At 39.2% G+C, this 24,859-nt stretch overlaps 1 protein-coding gene across 1 annotated transcript in view; it reads right to left on the reverse strand.

Annotated features, from left to right (window-relative positions):
* Positions 1 to 1,572: 1,572 nt before the first annotated feature.
* LOC138851199 (zinc finger protein 551-like) overlaps positions 1,573 to 24,859 on the reverse strand; it is a 121,639-nt gene continuing 98,352 nt past the window's right edge. Inside the window, exon 2 of the mRNA XM_070080014.1 lies at positions 1,573 to 6,273. Coding sequence (XP_069936115.1) covers positions 4,951 to 5,772 — 822 coding nt within the window. The 5' untranslated portion in view covers positions 5,773 to 6,273 and the 3' untranslated portion in view covers positions 1,573 to 4,950. The remainder of the gene's footprint in view (positions 6,274 to 24,859) is intronic.

A 24,859-nucleotide genomic window follows, 5' to 3' on the forward strand; every position in this document is an offset into this window, starting at 1 on the left:
AGTGAATCTGCTGGAGTAGTATAGTTGTTTGGCTTTCTTTATTACTTTGGTGATAACTGATGAATAGTGTTTAGGAATATCTTTGTGCTTTAAGCCCTGTCTATACTGCTTTTCATATTGGTGTTTCTTATCAATGGATTTCAGAATGCTGCTGGTTAGCCATGGGCAACCAAGCCGTTTATTCATGATCTGTTTCATTTTTATAGGACAATGTTTGTTGTATAGTCTAAGTAATTTGTTAAGAAAAATGTCTGTCCAGTCATCAATACCATTGGCCTTGGAGAATTCTGTAGGCCAGTCAACAGTCTCTAGGTCAGCTGTGAAATTCCTTATTGAGGCCTCGTCATGGAGTCTAAATGAAATTTTGTTGTATTCCAGTGGTGGTTTACTAATGTTTGTCAAGAGGAAGGTAGGGGAGTGGTCTGTAGTGCTGTCTGTGATTTTCCCTGATTTAAGGGGGGCTAGTATATTGGTCCATATGTGGTCTATTATGGTTGCACTTGTCTCAGTGAGCCTGGTTGGTTTAGTTATTGTTGGTATGAGAAGTGTGTTGTTCATATTGTTGATGAAATCAGTTACAGGCTGATCATCTAGTAGGCCAAGGTTGATACTGAAGTCTCCAGCTAAGAGAAGGTGGTGCTTGTTCATTTTTCTGTTTGTTATTAGTGCCTTTAATTTCTCATTGAAGTTTGGGATGTTTGTGTGGGGTATCCGGTAAATGGCACCGATTGTTACAGGCGTCTTAAGGTTTTTTTACAGTAAAATTAGCAAAAATGTATTCCCCATATTCATCACTAAAGCAAGTGGTGCTAATACAAGGTAATTGGTTAGAGTAATAGATTGCAATATCACCCCCAACTTGGTATGGTCTGCAGTTGTGGATTGCTGTGTATCCTGGTAGTGGGAAGATATCTATTGTGAAAGGAAAGAGAGGAGTGGGATGGAAGGACTGGGGTGAGTGGGGAGTAATTGGGTTTGGTTGGAGGAAGAACAAAGATCCAATTCAACAAGGAGCTCCATCCCCTTCCTTGAAGAGGTAAATGTGTTCAGATATTTGAGAATGAACTTGTCAAAATATGAGCCTAAGAAATACGAGGTGAACCATAGAACTGATGAAGGGAAAAAGGTGAGTGGTGCAGTAAAGTATCTGTGGAGACAAAGATTGCTATCCATGGAAGCATAAAAAGTGAATAATAATATAGTGATACCAACTCTCTCATATGAGTGTGAAGTATGAAAGGTGAATGTTACAGCAAGGAAGATGTTGGAGGAAATGTTGTATCTGAGAGCAATGTATGATGTAAATATTATGAAGGTAATTCATGGCTTGAAGATTAGGTAAGGGATTACTAAAGCATTTTTTAGAGGGCTAAGGAGGGTTTGTTGAGGAGGTTTTGATATTTAGAATGGAGGGAACAAAATATGATGACTTGGAGTGTTTGTAAATCTGTAGTGGAGGAATGGTGGAGATGGGGTAGAGGCTTGGACTTCCAGCAAGCATGTTTGAACATGTTAAATAGAAGTGAATGGAAGCAAGTCATTTTTATGACTTGATATGCTGTTGGAGTGTGAGCAAGGTAACATTTATGAAGAGATTCAGGGAAACCAGTTAGCTGGACTTGAATCCTGGAGGTGGGATGTACAGTGCCTGCATTCTGAAGGAGGGGTATACTCAGAAAGAGTTTCAGGGGTCAATGCCCCATGGCCCAGTCAGTGACCAGGCCTCATGGTGGATCAGGGCCGGACCAACCAGGCTGTGTGGATACTTTGTAGCTTACAACTGTAGTAAGAGCACTTGTTTGGCAAGACAGTGATGCAGTAAGTGATGGCAGAAGAGTTTTTCTTTTTCAGGTCACCTTACCTGGGTGGGAGAGAGCCGGTGTGTTCAACTAATCATAAGTCATAATATTAATCATGAAGAATGTAGAGGAAAATTAAGAAAGAAACAAAGCACTATTATTTACATAATATTTTTAAGACATTAAAATTCTACATTAAAAATAAACACATAGAGAAATGTATTAAAGTTAGATAAAGTGAGATCACATTAATAACAAACTTGGCTGGAAAATGTCAACTTTCTCGACATTAAATAGTACATCACCTTAATATATAAATTAACAATAACATTGTTGGCAAACTTAAAAAATTCCTTCAACAATAAAAAGTATGGGTGGAGAAAGTGATATTTGTAAGCATAAAATTCACCATGTAAATCATCACTTAACATATAAAGATATAAACAATACCACTGTCTGCAGGATTGTAGTGATACTGGTCCTGTGGGGAGCAGCAGCAGGATAATACTGCACCACCTCTTGGGGCCCTTAACAACAACAACAGTTTGGTGTATGTCATGGGCGCCAACACATGGTGTGTGATTCTCTCCTACTATATCCATTTATCAGTGATGCAGATTACATGGTGAGTTATAACTTTTCTCTTGACATATGCAAGACATCACCATCCCTGTAGAAGCCATTATTAGATGTACTAGTCATTATATTTTGTTGTTGCAGAAGTACTATGAAGATTCTATGTTCAATAAAGCCTAGAGATAAGGCCTGTGTTTCTATCACAACAAGGATGCAACTAAAAAACTTCCTGCTACAACAACAATACCACTGTCTGCAAGATGCAACTTAAAAACTTCCTGCTACAACAAAAATACCACTGTCTGAAAGATACAACTTAAAAACTTCCTGTTACAACAACAATACCAGTGTCTGCAAGATGCAACTTAAAAATTTCCTGCTACAACAACAATATCACTGTCTGCAAGATGCCACTAAAAACTTCCTGCTACAACAACAATACCACTGTCTGCAAGATGCAACTGAACAACTTCCTGCTACAACAACAATATCACTGTCTGTGAGATGCAACTTAAAAGCTTCCTGCTACAACAACAATTCCACTGTCTGCAAGATACAACTTAAAAACTTCCTGCTACAACAACAATACCACTCTCTGCAAGATGCAACTTAAAAACTTCCTGCTACAACAACAATACCACTCTCTGCAAGATGCAACTTAGAAACTTCCTGCTACAACAACAATACCACTCTCTGCAAGATACAACTTAAAAACTTCCTGCTACAACAACAATACCACTCTCTGCAAGATGCAACTTAAAAACTTCCTGCTACAACAACAATACCACTCTCTGCAAGATACAACTTAAAAACTTCCTGCTACAACAACAATACTGCTGTCTGCAAGATACAACTTAAAAACTTCCTGCTACAACAACAATACCACTGTCTGCAAGATGCAACTGAACAACTTCCTGCTACAACAACAATATCGCTGTCTGCAAGATGCAACTGAACAACTTCCTGCTACAACAACAATATCGCTGTCTGCAAGATGCAACTGAACAACTTCCTGCTACAACAACAAAAAAGTCTGGGTAGAAAAAGTCAAAATTCTAGACATAAAATACACTAAGTACATCACTAATAATAATAATAATAATAAAATAAAAATAATTTTTATTTGAACATGATACATAGTTATACAAGGAATTATAGTTGGGTGTACATGCCAAAAGCCACTTGTATGCAGAGCATTATAGGCAGACTTAAGATTAACTAAGCAATGATATATTCAGTGGTAAAAATTACAGTAAACAAAATATAATATGAAGTACAAATGAGTATTTTAAACCATGAATTTTGAACATTTGAATTAAGAGGCATTATAGTTGTGCAAATTTGTAACATAACAATGTATAATATAACAAAATGATGAATATACTATATCAATATACTATTTGTAGTGCAGAAACAAGTCGTATGGTCATCACATGAGTTACTGTGCATTCTAGAGAATGGATTATTCTATTTAGTAAGGTAATTAAAAACATAGTTTGATATGGTCATGGGTTATACATTTATGAAATACAGTTATTCAATATTCATTTAGTTGTGGATGAGTAAGTGGTTTTTAAAAAGCTTTGAACTGATAAACAGTGTTTCTTTTGTATTCACAGGTAATGAATTCCAAATCTTTGGGCCTTTTATGTGCACTGAGTTTTTTCATAGTGTGAGATGGACACGGGGAACATCAAAGAGTGATCTGTGCCTTGTGTTATGGTTATGTGTTCTGTTGAGGTTGGTAAGAAGTTTAAACAGAGGGTTTATATCTGAATTTAGTTTTTTATGTGCATAGTAGGCACAATAATAAGTACGGATGTTTTGTACAGTGAGTAGGTTTAGAGTTCTGAATATTGGTGGAGTATGCTGCCTTGAGTGGGAATTTGTTATAACTCTTACTGCAGCCTTTTGTTGGGTATTTAATGGTCTGAGGTGATTTATTGTTGTTGAGCCCAAAGCACAGATTCTATAGGTGAGATAGAGGTAAATGAGTGAGTGATATAAGGCAAGGAGAGCTGATTGTGGAACATAGTACCGTATCTTCGACAGTATGCCTACGATCTTGGAGATTTTCTTGGAAATTTGTTGTACATGTGTTTGAAATTTGAGTCTATTATCAAGGTGGATTCTTAAAATAAATTGTCATTACCACTGTCTACAAGATAAAACTTATATTGTTGTAAATCTTCATAAAATGATTTGTTGAGAATATTTTAGCTTCCAGGTGAAAATAATAACAGTCTGTTTGATCAAACATTCATCCAAGAAGCCAGAATTATTTCATTTTTGAGGAAACACAAAACCTGTAAAGGTCATTTAATGCCTAGGAAATGGGAGTCATTCTGCTCTGATACAAAAACAAAAAAATAATGTAACTCAAAAATATAATTTACCTCATGATTACTTATTATATTCAAGAGCGAGTGCTAATTCAGTATGGGTCATACAGCCCCTGGAAAATATGAGATGGTGGAGGGTATTCATATCTGATCCAAGGTGAGGGATAACTCTAACTCCTTCAATTAAGAGCATATTACCACCATCAAGGTAATCATTCTTAAAAGAAACATTCTTAACAGGAATTTTCTAATGAATGAATTCTCATGTGTCGCATTAGATTTGATTGCTGAGAAAAGTCTTTTAGACATTCAGAACACCTATATGGTTTTTCTTGTGAATGAACTCTTATGTGTTGTATTAGATATGTCCGCTGTGAAAAGCCTTTTAGACATTCAGAACACTGATATGGTTTTTCTTGTGAATGAACTCTCATGTGTTGTATTAGATATGATCGTTGTGAAAAGCCTTTTAGACATTCAGAACACTGATATGGTTTTTCTTGTGAATGAACTCTCATGTGTCGAATCAGACATGACTTCTGTGAAAAGCCTTTTAGACATTCAGAACACTGATATGGTTTTTCTTGAGAATGAACTCTCATGTGTTGTATTAGACACCATCTCTGTGAAAAGCCTTTTAGACATTCAGAACACTGATATGGTTTTTCTTGTGAATGAACTCTCATGTGTCGAATCAGACTTGATCTATCTGAAAAGTCTTTTAGACATTCAGAACACTGATATGGTTTTTCTTGTGAATGAACTCTCATGTGTTGTATTAGATTTGATCTCTGTGAAAAGTCTTTTAGGCATTCAGAACACTGATATGGTCTTTCTTTTGAGTGAACTCTCATGTGTCGTATCAGATTTGATCTCTGTGAAAAGTCTTTTAGACATTCAGAACACTGATATGGTTTTTCTTGGGAATGAACTCTCATGTGTCGTAGCAGATTTGATCTCTGAGAGAAATCTTTTAGACATTCAGAACAATGATGTGTTTGTTTCCTTGAAGGAACTCTAATGTAATGCATTTTATTGTTTGCCATAAAAGTCATTTAAGTCCTTAACACCTTCACTATTGTGACTCCCACAATTAAAGTGCCGAATTTGGCATAAATTTTCAAGTAGTAAAGAATGTTTTTCTCAAGTTATGACACCACAAATGCTAACATCTGATGGAAAACTAAGAGAATTATTCAGGCACAACTGTATCAGTAATATGTCCTATTTTACATCCTATTTAAGCCTGTTTCAATAATTAAGTTGATCCAGTTCATAGCCAACATACCTACTGTTCTATCAATTATGCACAGGAAACCAACAATTCAATTATAATGAGGTAATTTGACTAATTTTAAAAATTTGAAAATTCTAATTTAAAAGGAGAGTTCAAAATAAAGAGAGGTTAACTTCCCCAAGCAGCTGGATCTGTTACACAGACAATATTTTAGAAACCAGAAGTAACAACCATGCAGTGCCAAAGTCTGGAGATGACAAGAACATGAATCCTCAATGTTGTCTCAGACTCTCTCTCTCTTCAGGTTGAAGCACTGCCTCTGAAACACAAATATTAGAATAGTGATGGTTATACACTGTTCATGTTAGGTAGCTGACTTTTACTACCAGGTGAGCAGAGAGTAATGATGAGAGTGAACTAGTTGAGTATAGATTAGCGATGATGGTAGTTGAACATTAATAATACAGTAGGAGAACAGATTAATGAAGATGTTGGAAAACACTGTAAACATTTCAGCCACTAAAACAACTTTGCCTCAGTTTAATATGTCCCCTGAAGCTTCTCCTATATAATACCATAATTCTCAGAGCACTAAAATATAACCATGCCAATAATTGAAGCAGATGTACTGAAAACACGTAAAAAAAAAACATGTAGGGGCTAGGGAGGATCCTACCCTTCTTTATGGAAACTGCCTATAATCTAATATTTCTGTCACTTTGAGTTGTACTTCAACCTACTTCCAGTTTGAAACCAACAAAAAATCTCTCCTTTTCACTAGAAAGTCTTCCATTCTATCAATTAACACCAAGAAACAACCAATAAAACCATACATAGAACCCTAGAAATTCACCACGAAGTGGTGCACTGTGCACACTGTCCTGACTCAGTATCTCACCACAGGTACACTGTGCACACCCATTGCCCTTTATCAAAGGACTGGCTGGCACTAGCAACTTTCTTTGGGCCAAAGGTGGCTTATTTAGCAGTTGCAAGCACTAAAAAGAATGGAATAATACAAAATATATCGTACAAATACATGGGATCATCCTCACTGGCTGATAAGCAATGGCACATTGGCTGTACATCGAGTGTCAGGGCCATTCAGGCTGGATGGACATGGTTCAGACTAATGACTTATACCGAGTTCAGTGACAATCATTGAGCCAACATTTTGACGAAAAAATGTTACTTATTCCGAAAATTATGCATACCGATGATGACTTAATCAGGAGGTCCTCTGTAATGTAAATCCAATTAGTCTGTTCCAGGCATCCAAAAGTACAGTGGACCCCTGAGTTTTGTGATTAATCCATTCCAGAGAGTCTGCCGAATGGTAAAATTCATGAATGCGAAGCCATTTTCCCCACAACAGACACCCAAAAGTATCCACAAAAAATTTATTTTTTAAAGATTAAATTTAGATTTACATACAGAAAACAATAACAAATAAATATAAAGCACTAATAAAATGTATAAATTAGCATCACACTTCTTCTTCTAATGACCAGAACTTTTTGGTAAGATGGGGAAGGAAGAAGGATGGGTAAGGATGGAAATATTGGAAAAGGGTTGGAGGGGGGGGAGAGGTAGGATATAAAAGGTAAGTGGCCCAACCACTTTGGTGTAATTTAAAAAGTGTATTTGAATTGATGAGATATTCTTTAAGGGGTATAATACTAACCCATCAGTGTCACATAAATATAATAGGTATATAAGTACATGACTCTGAATTGGTTGTAGTTATACAAGTTGCAATTGCTTTTTTTTTTTTTTTTTTTTTTTTTTTTTTTTTTTTTTTTTTTTCGCGATTGCACATCGGATATTTATACAACAAGAAAGGCAATATTTTCTGGCCAGTTTATGAGCTCGTGACAATAGCTCCTTAATGGTGGTGTCCAACAATAGTCAATAGCATAATTTTACATTAGAAAGTTATTTAAGATGTCTCCCTAATTGGGGGCGATGATTTTCTCAGTATACATAGAAGGGTTCTGGTAGTATCCAATCTTCTTCGTCAGGTAAGTTACTCAAAATCATGGGTCGAGGGTAATCATCTTTATGAATAAAACGACGAACCCTCTGTGGGAGAGTCATTCTTTGAGTCCTGTGAGGCGGAGTATTGATGGTGTAATCGGTGGTATTTATCACTTGTATAGGATGTTCTCTATCTGGCATGTATAGTTCTTGCATTGTATAAAGTTGTTTCTTTTTTAGGGTGTCAAGGCGTACATTTATGGCAGTGATATCTTGTTGTGTATGCAAATCTGCCATTTTAACTCTGTCTCTCCTCCTGGTATCGGTAATAAAGCGAAGAGCTCTATTCTGGACCCTTTGTAACCGTAGCATGTTGGTCTTTGTTGTTAATGACATTGGGACACAAGGGTATTCAAGTATAGGTCTTATTATCATTTTATACAGATGTTTTTTGACATGTTGAGGGGCTTGATTGAATCGAAAGAGTCTGCTAAGACCGGCTTTGGCTGTGTTGATCTTTTTAGTTACATGAGATGTTGAGTGGAGCAGCCTGTCTATTTCATATCCCAAGATCTTGTTAGGGTTTCTAATGGCTACAGGTGTACCTCTGATGGAGATACCCCCTTTATCTTCAATGGTTGATGCAAAACATCCTATCGTGCTAACAAGGACCTTGTCAGGATTAGTCGTAATTCTCCATTTCTTCTCCCAATTAGATGTTCGACGAAGTTCAATATTCATTTTTTCTATGACTCTCTCATACTTGTATTTTCCTGTTACTGGAGTTGATGAGACGACATGAATAACATCATCTGCAAACTGTGTCACAATTGTGTCATTAAACTCTGGTTGAGGAAGGTCATTCACATAAATGTTAAACAGAAGTGGACTGAGACAAGAACCTTGTGGGACACCAGCCGTCGGTATAAAAGGTTCTGTCGACTTGCCATGAAAGGTGGGAATGATTTTTCTTTGAGTTAAGAAATTATAAATTACTCTGAGAAAAGTCCAGTTATGGTCTGGTAGGTCAATGAGTTTGTATATAAGGCCATCATGCCATAAGCTATCAAAAGCTTTATGAACATCTCTGGTGGCAATTAAGGCAAGATTGCCCTGCTGTTTTAGACTTGCTACAGTGTCAAAAATAACATTTATTGCATGATTGGTACCTCTATGTGTTCTAAAGCCAAATTGTTTTTCAGTAAACAAGTGATTAAACTCCATATAGTAATTCAATCTGTTGGAGATGACTTTCTCAAGAACTTTTCCAGTGACTTCAAGTAAAGATATAGGTCTATAGTTCCCAGGTTGGTGGATGTCTTTATTGGGCTTAGCAAGAAAGATCATTCTAGCAGTCTTAAAAACAACTGGAAAATGTCCTGAGGCCAAGATGGCATTAAAGATATTTACCAAGGACTGTTTGCAATTTCTAGGTAGGTACTTTATTTGTTTCATTGTTATTCCAGAGAGGCCAGGGGCTCTATTTCTCATTCTTCCAATAACCTGACTTATCTCTAGCAATGTAATAGGTCTAGTAAGCGGGTGGGTATCTTCAAGAGTTGAAGTATCGATGGTAGGTAGTGGTTGTAGATCATCCAAGTTCTCATCTCTCCATTCATTTACTAACTGATAATGATTATTATTAAATTGACGACTGTTATTGTGAGAGAGAATTTTCTCCCATACATCACCCATCAAATTAGCCTGGTCCTGTGGATCGTCAAGTTTAATTTCAACATCTTCATCATCCTCATCAGTGAAGGTATGAACTAGGTAGTTAGGAGCCTTGTGCTTTGCCCCTAAAAGTTGTCGGATCTTACTCCAAAATTTTGCTGGTTCACATTTATATTGATTAGCTTGAAGAACTAGAAATTTCCATATGTCTCGTTTGTGTTGACTAATCATGTTAATTAATTCGTGCCTTAATCGGTGCAGTGTAGCTGCTGGTGGTTGTCGCGTTTGAAGATGCCTTCGACATTCTGCTTGATAATTTCTTAAAGTGTCTCTAATTTCTCTAGTAGGTTTATATTGTTGGTATATCTTTGTGGAAGCTAATTGGCAAGTTGCATTGGTAGCTTCAATTATTCGATTGTGCAGGGACCTGATTGCATCATCAATTGCACTGGAAGGTAGATTTTCCAAAGACACAATTTCATCTTCACCCAGATATGCCCTGAAGGGGTCAAATCCTAGGGTGTTAAGATTGGGTTTAGGAGTTACAGGTATTCTAAATGGAGAAGTTTGTAGTTGTATTATAACAGGGATATGGTCAGATCCTACATTTCCACCAGGAGATATACGACAGTGAAAGATGTCACAGTCTCTGTTTGTCAGTACTATATCTGGTGTTCCTGGATGAGGTCCAATGTACGATTTGAAGAATGGGCCTTGAAATGACAAGTTTCTAGCTGTCATGATATTAAAGAGTTGTTTTCCTTTTAAGTCACCCAGTGGAATACCAGCTCCACAGTTGAAGAGGGCAGGGTGATGAGCATTAAAATCTCCAGCTAGAATTGTTGGAATATTTCTGCTTAATATCCTATGTAGAGGAATTGACTCTATATATGGCTGTCTCGGGGGAAAATATCCAGTTCCTATCACTAGTTGTCCATGTGACGTTGTTAATTCTATTGCAAGAATGTTATCTTCATCCACATGAATATTTTTAAATGTATATCCTAATTTAACCAAGATGGCTACACCACTATAGGGTCCTCTCGATTTCTCCACAGTACAGTATCCACGTAATTTAATATGTTGATCAACTCTTGCAGCTGTCTCGTTCAAAAGTATAACATCGGGATTGTAGTTATGTAGTTCAACCTCAAGAAGGTAACGGTTATTAAAGAAATGTTGAACATTAAGTTGGAAAATTGTAATCCCCATTATTGCTTATTCTTCGCTCGTACACTGCGTTCTGAACGCCTGCAAGTAATGTTATGTGTTGTATCTACACTATCCCTGCTGGACTCGTCAAGGGGAAGAGGGAACTTTTGCGTGGATGCTTGTGTATTAAAAATGCCATCATCTTCACTAGAGGCAGTAATATTAACAGACTCATTAGAATCATTAGAGTCGTTAGAGTCATCATCATAAAACTGAGGTATGCTATTCTCAGTTTCAGGAAGCAGAGGCTCGTGAGAGTTAATGGGAGACTGTGTAGGCTCCAAGGGAATATTAGATCGGCAAGGTGAGTTACCTTGGGAAAGTTCCTGTTCAACAGGCTCAGCTACAATAGCGGGAGAGTAGGCACCACTTTCTGGGGCATTGTTATGTTCAGGTGCTGACTTATCGTGTTGAGAGGAGTTGTCAACCTGGGTTTGCGAGGAGGGCGATCCCTGGACCAGGGATGACTTAGGCTTATTTTTAGATGTAGAGTATGGTACATACTTCTTGTTATGAGAAGGCTGGGTCATAATGGCCTTCACATTTTCAGGGATAATGATGGGAGTGATCCCATTAGCCATTAACAGATCATTCAAAACACGAGAGCAGAGTTGAATATCACCACCTGCTGTGTCTTTGGCCACCAAGTACATTAGTTGTGCTCTCGTTATATCCCCGTCTGTGGATACCTGAGACACATGAGATGCGACTGAACCTTGTTGTGTCTGTTGTAAGTGAGGGTTAGATTGGGGCGCTCCAAGAGGGGCAGAATTCCAAACATTGGAACCATTGGTAGAGACCTGAGGAGTCCCACTTGATCCAGGCAGAGCTGGGAAGGAAGTTTGGGACATGGTTGGCGGTGCCTGGGGAGTGGTCTTCTTAGAAGTGGATAGTTTCTTGGCGTCAAGAATTTTCTGCATTTCCTTTTTTCTTTCAGGACAAATAGCAGAAACAGCATGATGATTTCCATTACAGAGGACACATTTAGGTGTATTTTTATTGGTACAATCACGATACGAATGTTGGCCAGAGCAAATGCTACAAATTTGCCCTTGTGTACTGCATTTGTTGTTGTTATGACCAAAGGCATAACACTTGAAACATTGTGTCACACTGACAAAGCGTTCCATAGAAATTTGGTCAGATGTACATCTGGTACTGAAACATTTGAAGCCATTTTGACACACAAGTTTGGCCTCCTCAGGTGTCTCGAGTATTAATTTTAAAGTTACCTTATTGTTGTTGGTATTCGAGAATTTATGTGCTTCTACAGCCCTAAGGTCAGAATTCTCGGTATTAATGTTATCAACAATTTCATTAGCAGTGCTTTGTTTCATAAAACTGTTGATTCTGGCCACAAACACAGTCCTCTGAGCTTGATAGCTGTCAGGTGCAACTGGGGTAACACCAAAAGTCTTCAGTTTATCCAAGACATCATGCTTTAGTAGTTGAAGTAACTCTTCTTCTGAAGAGAGGAGAAGTACTGCTCCAGCGTGGGTTTTAAAAACATCCACTGGAGCAACAGTTGAGTTCGAGCAAATACAATTGAGAATGTCTTTCATGGACATTTGATTACCATTGATACGTAATCTTACACGAATCCTCGCCATGATGCCTGGGAAGGTGCATCTGGCAGAGGAGTTGCTTAACAAAAAGGTATCTTTCCTTAATGTTAGCCTAACATCCTATTTCAGCTGACTTATGAAGGTCAGCCCCTAAGATAGCCTACCCTCGAGTGGTGAGGGGAAAGGGCCCAAGGCAAAGATCGGCTGGATTTTAAAAAACCACACGGGCTACCAGATGGTCAAAATGCCTTGTGTTAACTCGCCAAAGCGAAGTTGCCGAAAAAGAAGAAGATAGGACAGTCAGAAGGATAGCAATGTATGTAGTGTGTTAAGTGTGTGGGCCAGTGTTGTTGTATGGGTGAGGGGAGGATGGGGAAGGATGGGGGGATGGGGATGAGAGGGGTGAACAAGCAAGCAAGTCACCGCCTTACCCTCTTGATGGGATGGGGCTCGAAGTGACTGCAAGCAAGTCTCCTCTCAGCTCTGGTGAAGAACTACTCAGGATAACCCAAGTAAATTCTCGAGCAACAGTGTTCAGAGTTGCTCAGCTGAAGAGCGGGAACGACGACGTCTTCTCTCCACGGTGGCTGGGCTGCAACTCTTCAGCATCACACTTACCTTCATTGAAGCCTCTTGTTGGTATATGGAAGACAGGTAGGAGGGGAAACCGAGATATTTACACTTTTTAAAGAAGAAATATTTACACTTATTTTGGAGATGTTAGTTTAATTAGTTTGATGGAGGAGATGATGGCAAAGGTTTAGGGCGGTGGAAGATAGCAGGGCGGCGTATGTTCAGTGGCCCTATACACCTCCAACAAGTTACTTTCGTGTCATTTTTCTATCGCTTAATCACTTAACTTACTTGCTACACTGTTAATGATACACTTTATTGCTGGCTGGCACTAGAGCCTTTATCGACACCTGCTGCTTTAGTATTGTACATATTGTTATACCACTGAATCACTGGCACATTCTCCTGTCTCTCTTCCTCCTCCACTTTGGTACTTTGCTTCAAGTTTTTTCTTGAATACTACCATGTTTCTTTCCTTCTTTACCAGAAGGCTGACACTAGGAGCTTTCTTAGGGCCCATGGTGGCTTATTTAACAGTTGCAAGCACAAAAAATGGATTATGAAAAGCATTGTATGAACCCATGGGGTGATGGTCACTCACTCACAGATCATGCCACACTCTCTGAATGTTGTGTGGGAGCATTTGTATATGCCCAGCTGCTCTCGGCTGCATGGACATGTCCCATATGGTGGACAAATCGCAAGGCAAATCACAAATGGCGAGGCTTTATTTTGACGACAAAAGATGTCAAAAGATGAAATTCAGAAAACGCGAGGCTCACGAAACTCAGGGGCCCACTGCATTAACAAAAATTTTTTTTTTTCATCTTAAAGATAGATTTACATGCACAAAAGAATGAACATTCAATATGACACTTTATTTAATACTGTTGTTAATGGATGGAAGACAGAGAAGAGGGGAGAGGGAAGAGAAGTTATTTGTTGGAAAAGGAATTCCCCTCCATAAGGTCTCTAGGTACCCAGTCCTTATCCGGGGTCACTTCTCTCCTTTGTTTTTTAATGCCACTAGGACCAGCTTGAAAGTCACTTTACCCCATTTGCACAAAATATCTGTTGAGATAGGCCTGTTTCTGGTGGCTCTTTAAAATTTGCCTAAAATGGGACATGGCACTATCATTGTAAGAGTTGCCAGCAGGGATTGCAACAGCTTTCTCAGGGTGATGTTCTTCCTCAAATGAATGCACCTTAGTCCACATTGCACAAACCTCCTTAATCTTTGAAGAAGGCACCTTCTTCCATCTCTCTTCCTCCTCCTCTGAAGCAATTTCCTGAGCTGTGGTCTGTTGCTGTTGCAGCTGAAGCTCTTGCAGCTCATCAGTGGATAACTCTACATTGTGGTTCTCCACCAACTTTTTCACATCCTCGCCACTCACATCCAACCCCAAGGAATCCCCAAATTCCACAATTAATGGCAAAACAAGTGTAGGGTCGACAGGGTCAGCTTCAAACCCTTCAAAATCTTTCTTTTGGACACAATCTGGCCACAGTTTTCCCCAAACAGAGTTCATCATCCTGGAAGTCACTCCCAGCTTATGCAATAGAAGATATTGAAGTGATTCTTCCAGAACTCTTTTAGGGTTAATTCAGAGTCTGAGGTTATGTCAAAGCACCTTTGAAACATTGCTTTGCTATACAGTTTTTTGAAGTTTGCAATGATCTACTGGCTCATAGGCTGGATGAGAGGAGTAGTGTTAGGAGGCAAGAACTTCACTGTTACAAAACTGAATTCCATAGACAATTGGTCTTCTAAGACTGGAGGATGTGTAGGAACATTGTCCATTAACAGGAGGCACTGCAGTGGCAGTTTATTATCCAGGAGGTATTTCTTCACACTTGGGCCACACACACTTCATTGAGCCATTCCGGGAAAATTTCCCTCGTGACACATGCCTTACTGTTAGCCTTCCGCATCACAGACACTTTACTCTTGACAACACTGTTTTTCTTGAACAATCTGGGATTTTCAGAGTGATACACCAGTAAAGGCTTCACTTTGAATTCTCCACTAGCATTACCACACAACAAGAGAGTTAGCCTGTCTTTCATAGGCTTATGTCCTGGAAGTGACATTTCCTCCTGTGTGATGTAGGTCCTCATTGGCATTTTCTTCCAAAACAGGTCTGTTTCATCACAGATGAACACTTGTTGGGGTTGGAATTTTTCAGCCTCTACATAACATTTGAATTCCCGCATGATTTTTTCAGCTGCTTGTTTGCCTGAACCGGCACCTTCACCATGCCATACAACACTGTGAATGCCACTTTGCTTCTTGAATTTTTCGAACCAGCCTTTGCTGGCCTTAAATTTACCAACATCAGCACTTGTTTCAAGCAGTTTTATTATGAGACCACCATGCGATTGCCTTGCCTTTTCACAAATTACCGACTGTACAACACTGTCTCCTGCTAACTCTTTCTCTTTGATCCACACCAACAACAATTTCTCCACTTCTTCAATTGTTTGGGATCTCTGTTTGGTTATCACATTTACCCCTTTCGCAACATCAGCTTCCATGATTTCTTTTCTCTTTGCCACAATGGAGCTGATCATTGATGGTGCCTTCCCATATATCCTGCTGAGTTCAGCAATGATTATGCCACTATCAAATTTTTAAATGATATCTTTTTTCATTTCTACTGTGTACTTCACTTTCTTTAACAAAGGACTTGCACTAAGAGTTCTCTTTGGGGCCATGATGGCTTATTAAGCAGTCACACCAATAAACAAGTGCCAAAAACATTGGATTACAAAATGTTTTGTATGACCTCCCAGAATATGTTCACTCACCGAGAAACATGACACTGCCTGAGAATGCTTATGGGAGGTGTCAAAAACGACAAAAATGGAAGAAATTGGAACCAAAATATCGATGAAAAAAGTTGGCAAAAATGGAAATCGGTGATAACGAAGATCGAAGGAAAGGGAGAGCCCACTGTACAGTATACTAATCTATAAACATTTAAAAATATACCAGAAATTTTATAATGGTGCAAAGTGGCACTAAAATAATATCAAAGATGGTTGATGCAAACCCACTACCATTATAGAATGCTCCTCACTTAGCTATTAATTCGTTTAACGACAAGGTCTTAGGAACAGCACTCTGTCGTTAAGTGAGGATAATGACAAGGTCTTAGGAACAGCACTCTGTCGTTAAGTGAGGAGAACGACAAGGTCTTAGGAACAGCACTCTGTCGTTAAGTGAGGATAACAACAAGGTCTTAGGAACAGCACTCTGTCGTTAAGTGAGGAGAACGACAAGGTCTTAGGAACAGCACTCTGTTGTTAAGTGAGGATAACAACAAGGTCTTAGGAACAGCACTCTGTTGTTAAGTGAGGATAACAACAAGGTCTTAGGAACAGCACTCTGTTGTTAAGTGAGGATAACAACAAGGTCTTAGGAACAGCACTCTGTCGTTAAGTGAGGATAACAACAAGGTCTTAGGAACAGCACTCTGTCGTTAAGTGAGGATAACAACAAGGTCTTAGGAACAGCACTCTGTCGTTAAGTGAGGAGAGGCTGTATTTCAAGTTTCATCACATTTTTTTATACTATTTGTATAAGTCAACATGGGGTCTAAGAAGATTAGTGATAATAGCCAACCAAAAAGTACATTGGCTGGGAAATATATGTTTGCTAATCGAAAAGATCAACATTTGAACAGCCTTCTGGAGTGAATTAAGATCGAGTACCGAGTTTCCACTGTACTTACCTGACATTTCTCCACTTGGAATATATGGTATATATACAATATAGCTTCTTTTTTTTTACAATTTTGGACATTTAAGGTTATGTACACGGAATACTTACAATATTACATTTGTTTCAGAGTGTAATACTTCAGAAAACATGTAAATTATTAACACTGACTTTACTGAGTTATCCTTGGTTAAATATACTTAGTGTGCTCTATGGCTGAATTCCACTGTCAGTGTCAAGAAATAGTAATAAAAATAGTCATCTTTGTGGCAGTTACACACCCTGTTTGCTGGTAGTGAAGCTGGTGGTGGAACAACAGCTCCTGGTTCATTGTGTGGCATGCAAAGAGTACGTAACCTTTATTCGGCGCATGTACACACCCTCATTTACAGGCTATCTCCCCCAACCAGCGAACCAGGTTGCTAAGAGTTGATGATGGGGCCCCGTCGTTCAACTAGTGACCAGGTTCTAGCCAATAAGAAGATGGTTTTGGCAATCGCAGAGGTTATGTGGGTACCGCTCTCCTGTCTGCCCTTGTCATTCCCATTCTAGAGCTGGTTGAAGCACGGTCTGCTATCTTGTGGCTTCTATTTCTGTTTTGCTTACCGTGGAGTGCACTATACTTATCACTGTACATAGTGTACATATTGCTGTTATAAATTGGTGAAGGATAATATAAGTCTAAACTTTTTCTACTGTGTTTATTTGCTCCCATTACACCCGGGGTAACAGGCCATTTGGATCCTGGGTTGTAATATGGGTAGCCTGTCCGAGAGCTGAAGCTGGACTTAGAGAAACGGTTGAGCTTAAGGTGAAGCTCGTAGCAGGAACATTGTGCAGCTTGCTGTCTGGCATTGCTTTACAAATTTTGCGTGTCAGTTGTTACTAGCCTGTTCGGTGTGGAGAATTTTGCAGTCAGCTTTGCTTGTATGCGTATTCTGCAATCGTACTGTGCATAGCTAAGCGTGTTCTGCAAATTAACGTGTTACGTTGGGGTATTCTGCAATCGTACTGTGCATAGCGAATAACTTATGCCACCTAGACGAGTCAGACGTCTGGTGTCGACATATACTTTGCATAACCTACCTAAATTGTCCCTACAGCGTTGTTGGCAAATTGCTCGTTCCATTGGCATTACATACAAATGCACTCTCACAGCTGCGCAACTGCGTTCACTGATTGCTGACAAACTTATAGAAGAAGAGATGGCACATCAGACTCCTCCCTCTACGGGAGCTTGGGAAAAAACTACTATGTTCTCGCTGTCAGTGGAACGCCTTCCTACTGAACAAAAGAAACTAATGGAAAAATAAATAAATAAAGAAATGATTTAGGAAAAACTAAGAAAAATGATTTTTGAGAATTTTACTTAAAATTTAAATATAATAAAAAAAATGGCCTTCAGTTCTTGTAGTTGGGTAGGAGTAGGTATGGCCCTGGATAATTCCTCTGATGTTATTTATGTAGGTTATCCTGGGCAGATGGTAATCCGATGTTCTGGAATCTCCTACCACTTGGATGGAGCACAAGTAGAATAGGTAAGGGCCGGTAGTTGTAGAATAATGTTAATAAGTATTATTAACACACGTCTTGCCCCTTTATCTGGCGTCTATCCTGGAAGACCACGCCAGGAACAGAGCTGACAAATAAGAGAAAATAAAACTGGTTACCCATAGTCATGATTATATAACATTTAAGAAAGAAAAAGAATGATAAATGCCAAAATCATTACTGGTAACCAGCAAACACTAGAAAAGAACAAACAGTAATACTCCTGGTAGATCACCCTACCTGATTAGGAGAAGAGTGGAGGCGAAGTGACTCTCCAAACTTCAATCCACACCAGGTAAGGTCAATATTACCAGGAGTAGAAACTTTAACAAATCGGACACCAGGAACTAGTTTTGCCCCAGCCCGCCAGAGAGGGGGGGGTGTGTGCGCGCGCAACGTAACTCGCTAATGGTTCCTGGTTGCCCGAACAACCTTAACCCCACTTACACCTAGTTTTCCCTCACAATACCCCCTTCCAAAACTTATGGACGGAGTCAATAAGTCAACGAACAGAGGGAAAAGCACTAAATACAACCTCGGCTCAGCCAATCTGAAAAGTGGTTTTCAGAGCCAGAAATATAAACGACTTTAAACTTATAGGGCTGAATAGCCAGAGCCCATCTCAAGAGTCTGCTATTTGACCCTTTAAAGTTTTCCAAGTACATCAGTGGCTTGTGATCTGTTTCAAGCACAAAGGGTTTACCGTATAGGTAGTATTTAAATCTACTTATACCCCATACTAAAGCATAACATTCTTTCTCCACAGTGGAATATCTTTCTTCTCTGGGCAGAAGCTTCTTACTGGCGAAAGATACTGGGAAAGGTGTCTCCTCATAATATTGAAGTAGTACAGCCCCAAGTCCAGAATGGGAGGCATCTGTTCGGAGACAAAATATTTTATTAATATCTGGTAATTTTAGGACAGGGGGGTTTGAAAATATCCTCTTAATTTCTTCGAAGCTTTGGTTGGCTTCCTCAGAACAACAAAGAGGTTCCTTGACACCCTTTTTCAAATAGTCTGTAAGAACTGAAGTTAAGCTACTTAGATTTGGTACAAAATTTCTATAGAAGTTTACAGATCCAAGAAAACTTCTTAATAACTTTTTGGTAGCTGGGAACGTACTTTCTAAAACAGCTTTGGTCTTATTAGGAAGTGGTGAAAAGTTGTTATCAGAGATAATGAACCCAAGGTATTGTACCTTATGATAGCCAAGAAAGCACTTTTGTGGTTTAACTGTAAGGCCATGAGTTCTTAGTCTTTTCAAAACAAGCGCTAGTGTATTTAGATGGTCTTCCCAGACATTTGTCATGATATAAATATTATCAAAATACACTGATACATTCTTTAGATCAGAAAGAACTATTCTCATAAGCCTAATATACGTGGCACACGCGGTAACCAAGCCGAAAGGCATTGTGCGGTATTGCATTAGACCTCTATGAGTAGGGAAAGCAGTGTATGGTTTCGAGTCTGGGTGTAATGGCACTTGATGGTATGCTTGTGAGATGTCTAATTCCGAGAAGAATTTGCAGTCATGGAATTTATACAAGTCATGATCAATTACTGGCATGGGTTCTGCATCCCATTTAGTTATAGTATTCAAATAACGAAAATCTTGTGCCAGTCGGTAAGAATTATCGGGTTTCTTAACCATAACAACTGGTGAACAGAAAGCTGATTTCGAAGGTTCTATGATATTTAAGTTAAATAGCTTGTCCACCTCATTATCAAAAGTTTTCCGTAAGTGAACGGGAACAGGGTAGATTTTCCGCCTTACTGGTTCATGATCCGACAATTCAATCTTGTGTACAATAGTGGTGGTAAGTCCTGGTACCTCTGTGAATACGTCAGAAAATGAATTTACCAAGGCACTTAGTTGAGACTTTTGTTTATTTGACAAGTCGTTGTTAATGTTGACATTTGACTTCTTTGGTGAGGGATCATGCGTTAAGATATCCAGTAGTTCCTTCGATTCTGTAAAAGACTCGTCATCTATAATACAAACTCTACATTCGTACGAATCACCACTTTTATCCAAGCTGAAAGAAGAAGTATCTTCGTCAAAGGCATTTACGCAAAGATTAACTTCTCTTCTATGGTACCGTTTCAAAATATTGACGTGATACATTCTCTCTCTACCCTTGACATCCAAGATATAATCTACCTTATTGCAGACCTTCACTACTTTATACGGTCCGCGCCAGGTAATTAGCAATTTGTTGGATTTGTCAGGTAGGAGAACTAAAACTTCATCACCAACATTAAACGTACGCTTGGAGCTTTTATGGTCAAAATAGGTCTTGTACGTTTCCATAGACATCTCTAGGTTTTTACTGACCAAATCGGCGGTTTCTTCCAACCTTTCCCTTAGATCTAAAAGAAACTGATAGCTGTTTTGAACCTCAGGTTTGATATCTTTGGACCAAAGTTCATTTAAAATAGATAGTGGACCACGAGCTTGTCTCCCATAAAGCAATTCAAAAGGGGAATAACCAAGGGAATCACTTGGAATCTCGCGCATTGCGAAAAGAGCACATGGTAAAAATCTATGCCAATCCGTTGGTTTAAGAATACATAGTTTTTTTAGTATTGACTTTAGGATGGCATGTTGTCGCTCCACTCTTCCGTTACACATCGGATGGTAAGGTGTAGTGAAAAGAGGTTTAACACCCACAAGTTGATAAACGTGTTCCATTAATTCTGAAGTGAATTGAGCCCCTTTATCTGACAGAATTTCACGAGGTATACCTACACGTGAAAAAATAGAAAATAAGGCTTCTGCGACTTCTATGGACGTAATGGATTTTAAGGGTACCGCCTCTGGGAAGCTGGACGCGTAGTCAATCATAGTTAAAATATATTTATGACCTCCTGATGAGCGAGGTGTGATAGGACCAACTATATCTACTGCAACCCTTGCAAAAGGGACTGAGAAAATTGGCATCTTTACCATAGGAACTCTCCTAGTTCTACCCTTCTGCGTGGAAAGTTGACATACGTGACATGATCTGCAGTACTTATAGATGTCAGAGGACATGCTAGGCCAGAAATATAGGTCCTTGATTTTATTATAGGTCTTCCTATGTGAAAAATGGCCAGAGACTGGCAAGTCATGAGAAATCTTTAAAATAGTTTCACGGCAATCCTGCGGAATGACTAACAGGCTTCGACCAACGTCATTGGGCTTGTCCGCAGACACTATAGTCTTGTACAAAAGATCGTGTTTGAACTCAAACTTGTAAGAAAATTTCTTTCTCTGGGTCACCTTGCCATTTAAAGCTAACTTCCGAGATTCCTCTAAGGAAGGACAAGTCTTTTGAAGACCCTCTAAATCTATATGAGACAGCTCGATTGGCTTTCCTTTCGAAAGAACTAATGGGTGGATAGGTTTTACCTTAGACTGAGCTCTGGTAACGACGTTAATCGAGTCTAGTTGTTGTATAGATTGTGCCACACGTAGTTTTCCACTGGCGTTTGCGTTGTCCAGTTCAAGTGACTGACTTACTAAAGGTGTTACCGGAGTTTTGTAACCATCAGCTCTCTGATTTAGGTTACCCAACTGAATCTCATCTGGAACTATCTGTGAAGAAACAGAGATATTAGGTTCCAACCTTTCCTTGGAAACTCCAAATTCCAAACAGTCCTTCTCAGATGGGAAAGTAGCCCCTTGTATGTTCCCAACCAAAACAGAACATGAGGTTATCGGGGCAACTACAGCATCTACCCATCCTGAGAACCATTTGCACCTAACAAAACATCTGACTGTTGGAAAAGAATCGCTTCTTCCTAAATAGTCAGTTAATTTAGTGGACTTATAACGTGAAGAATCTAGGTTAGGGAAAAGCTTACTCGAGATAACAATACAGGAACATCCAGTGTCTCTAAGAATGGTTGACACATTCATACCATTGACTGTACCTTCACTAAAAGGTGCGTTTATGTTTGATTCAGTGAAACATTTACCGACATTTTCACCTTTTTTTCTAGGACAGTCGGGCCTTCTATGACCCCACTCATTACAGTTGAAACACTTTACTGTGAAGGCCGTGGAATTCTTAGGTACGGAGGGTTTGGATCCCTCAGATTGCTTAGGCACCACAGGCTTATATCTGCTACGCTCTTTAGGGTAGTTATTATGAGCGCACGCATATATATCAGCAGCTTGTGCCATTTCTGCAGCCGTATGAACGTTTCGTTCTTTAATGAATATTCGTAAGTCAGAGTTTACAGAAGAAAGGAATTGATCTCTTACCATCAGGTCTCGTAAAGATTCGAAATCGTGGTCAACCTCAGCACTATCAATCCACGAATCAAATAATCTGAAAAGTGTTGTTAAGAATTGCATGTAATTTTGATGAGGAGTTATTTTAATGTGTCTAAACTCCGACCTGTAATGATGAGTAGTTTTTTTGAAAGCCTGTAGTATAGCTTTCTTCAGCAGGCTATAACTAGAAATAACATCAGAGGGTAGAGTGGAATAGACGTTTAATGCTGAACCTGACAGTAGTAAGCCAAGCCTAGTAGCCCAAGAATCTACTGGCCAGTCACAGAGAGTAGCAGTACTCTCGAATCTAGTAATATATGCCGCTATGTCATCTTGTTCCGAGAAAGGTGGTATTTGTGGCATCCTAATATTAGGTTCTTGGGAAGGGTATTCTAAAACCCCTTCATCTATTTTCTGCTTAGATAGTTCTATCTTCTTGGCTTCTAATTCCAACCTTGCTTGTTCTAACTCTATTTCCTTCATTTTGAAGGCTACCTCTCTTGCCTGAACTCTGTCTTCTCTAGCTATCCTTTCCTGTTCGATTTTATCTTCCCGAGCTAGTCTTTCCTGTTCCTCTTTCTTTTCTTGAGCTAGTCTTTTTTCTTCCCGAGCTAGTCTCTCCTGTTCCTTTTTCTCTTCTCGAGCTAGTCTTTCCTGTTCTTTTTTCTCTTCAATAGCTAGTCTTTTCTCCTCTCGAGCTAGTCTTTCCTGTTCCTTTTTCTCTTCAATAGCCATTTTAGCAGTAATGTAACTATCAAGGCTTTGTCCAGTAAATCCCATTTCCTTTCCAGCTTTCAACCAGAAATCTAAAGAATCCATCTTGTAAAAAGAAATATTAAGCACCCAACTTCAACTGACTTACTTAAAATTAACAGTAACGTCTGTTACAAAAGAGGGACACAGTCCGCACACTTTAAACTTCCCAAAGTAGAAAATGAAATAAATATTTCTCCCTGGAAGAATACACTTGTGGGCTCAATAGCCTTCACTAAGCAAAATACACACGGTTCACACAGGAGGGGTTATCATCAAAGTTCCCCAGGTCCAACAAATAGGTAAACTTCTAAACCGAACCCTAGAACCAAACAACGGTAAGTCAACCAGACTACCAGTAATGACTTGACACCTCAACTAACTCACCCTTTTCTATCTTAAATGTTATACTCACGACCAGTTGAACCATCAGGACGATGTTGCTTCAAGAGTCGGATCCTGGCAAGGTCGCCATTGTCAGTGGAACGCCTTCCTACTGAACAAAAGAAACTAATGGAAAAATAAATAAATAAAGAAATGATTTAGGAAAAACTAAGAAAAATGATTTTTGAGAATTTTACTTAAAATTTAAATATAATAAAAAAAATGGCCTTCAGTTCTTGTAGTTGGGTAGGAGTAGGTATGGCCCTGGATAATTCCTCTGATGTTATTTATGTAGGTTATCCTGGGCAGATGGTAATCCGATGTTCTGGAATCTCCTACCACTTGGATGGAGCACAAGTAGAATAGGTAAGGGCCGGTAGTTGTAGAATAATGTTAATAAGTATTATTAACACACGTCTTGCCCCTTTATCTGGCGTCTATCCTGGAAGACCACGCCAGGAACAGAGCTGACAAATAAGAGAAAATAAAACTGGTTACCCATAGTCATGATTATATAACATTTAAGAAAGAAAAAGAATGATAAATGCCAAAATCATTACTGGTAACCAGCAAACACTAGAAAAGAACAAACAGTAATACTCCTGGTAGATCACCCTACCTGATTAGGAGAAGAGTGGAGGCGAAGTGACTCTCCAAACTTCAATCCACACCAGGTAAGGTCAATATTACCAGGAGTAGAAACTTTAACAAATCGGACACCAGGAACTAGTTTTGCCCCAGCCCGCCAGAGAGGGGGGGGTGTGTGCGCGCGCAACGTAACTCGCTAATGGTTCCTGGTTGCCCGAACAACCTTAACCCCACTTACACCTAGTTTTCCCTCACACTCGCAGGAGGAGGATGATACACCTACGGAGCAAAATGGTCAGTATAGTGCAGCTGGGTTGTCTCAGGGTGAATCAGCGTCGTTGGCACTTGAGCTGGCAAAAATCAATCTTGAGCAAACTAGGGAACAGAGAGCATTCGCAAGGGAAGAATTTGATAGGGAAAGAGAGAGGAGGCAGTTTTCACATTCTGTAAATAATTTTAGTTTACAGAAAGCAGTACAGTTTGTTCCCCGCTTCAATGAGGCCGAACCAGAGCAATTTTTCGAAAGCTTCGAAAATCAGGCTCGAGCCTTGAGGTGGCCGGAACAGCATTGGGCATCGTTGGTTCATACAGCATTATCGGGTAAGGCACAGGAATTTACGTCAGTATTAAATGACGCTGAAT

Source organism: Cherax quadricarinatus, unplaced genomic scaffold, assembly GCF_038502225.1.
Source record: "Cherax quadricarinatus isolate ZL_2023a unplaced genomic scaffold, ASM3850222v1 Contig81, whole genome shotgun sequence".
NCBI lineage: Eukaryota > Metazoa > Arthropoda > Malacostraca > Decapoda > Parastacidae > Cherax > Cherax quadricarinatus.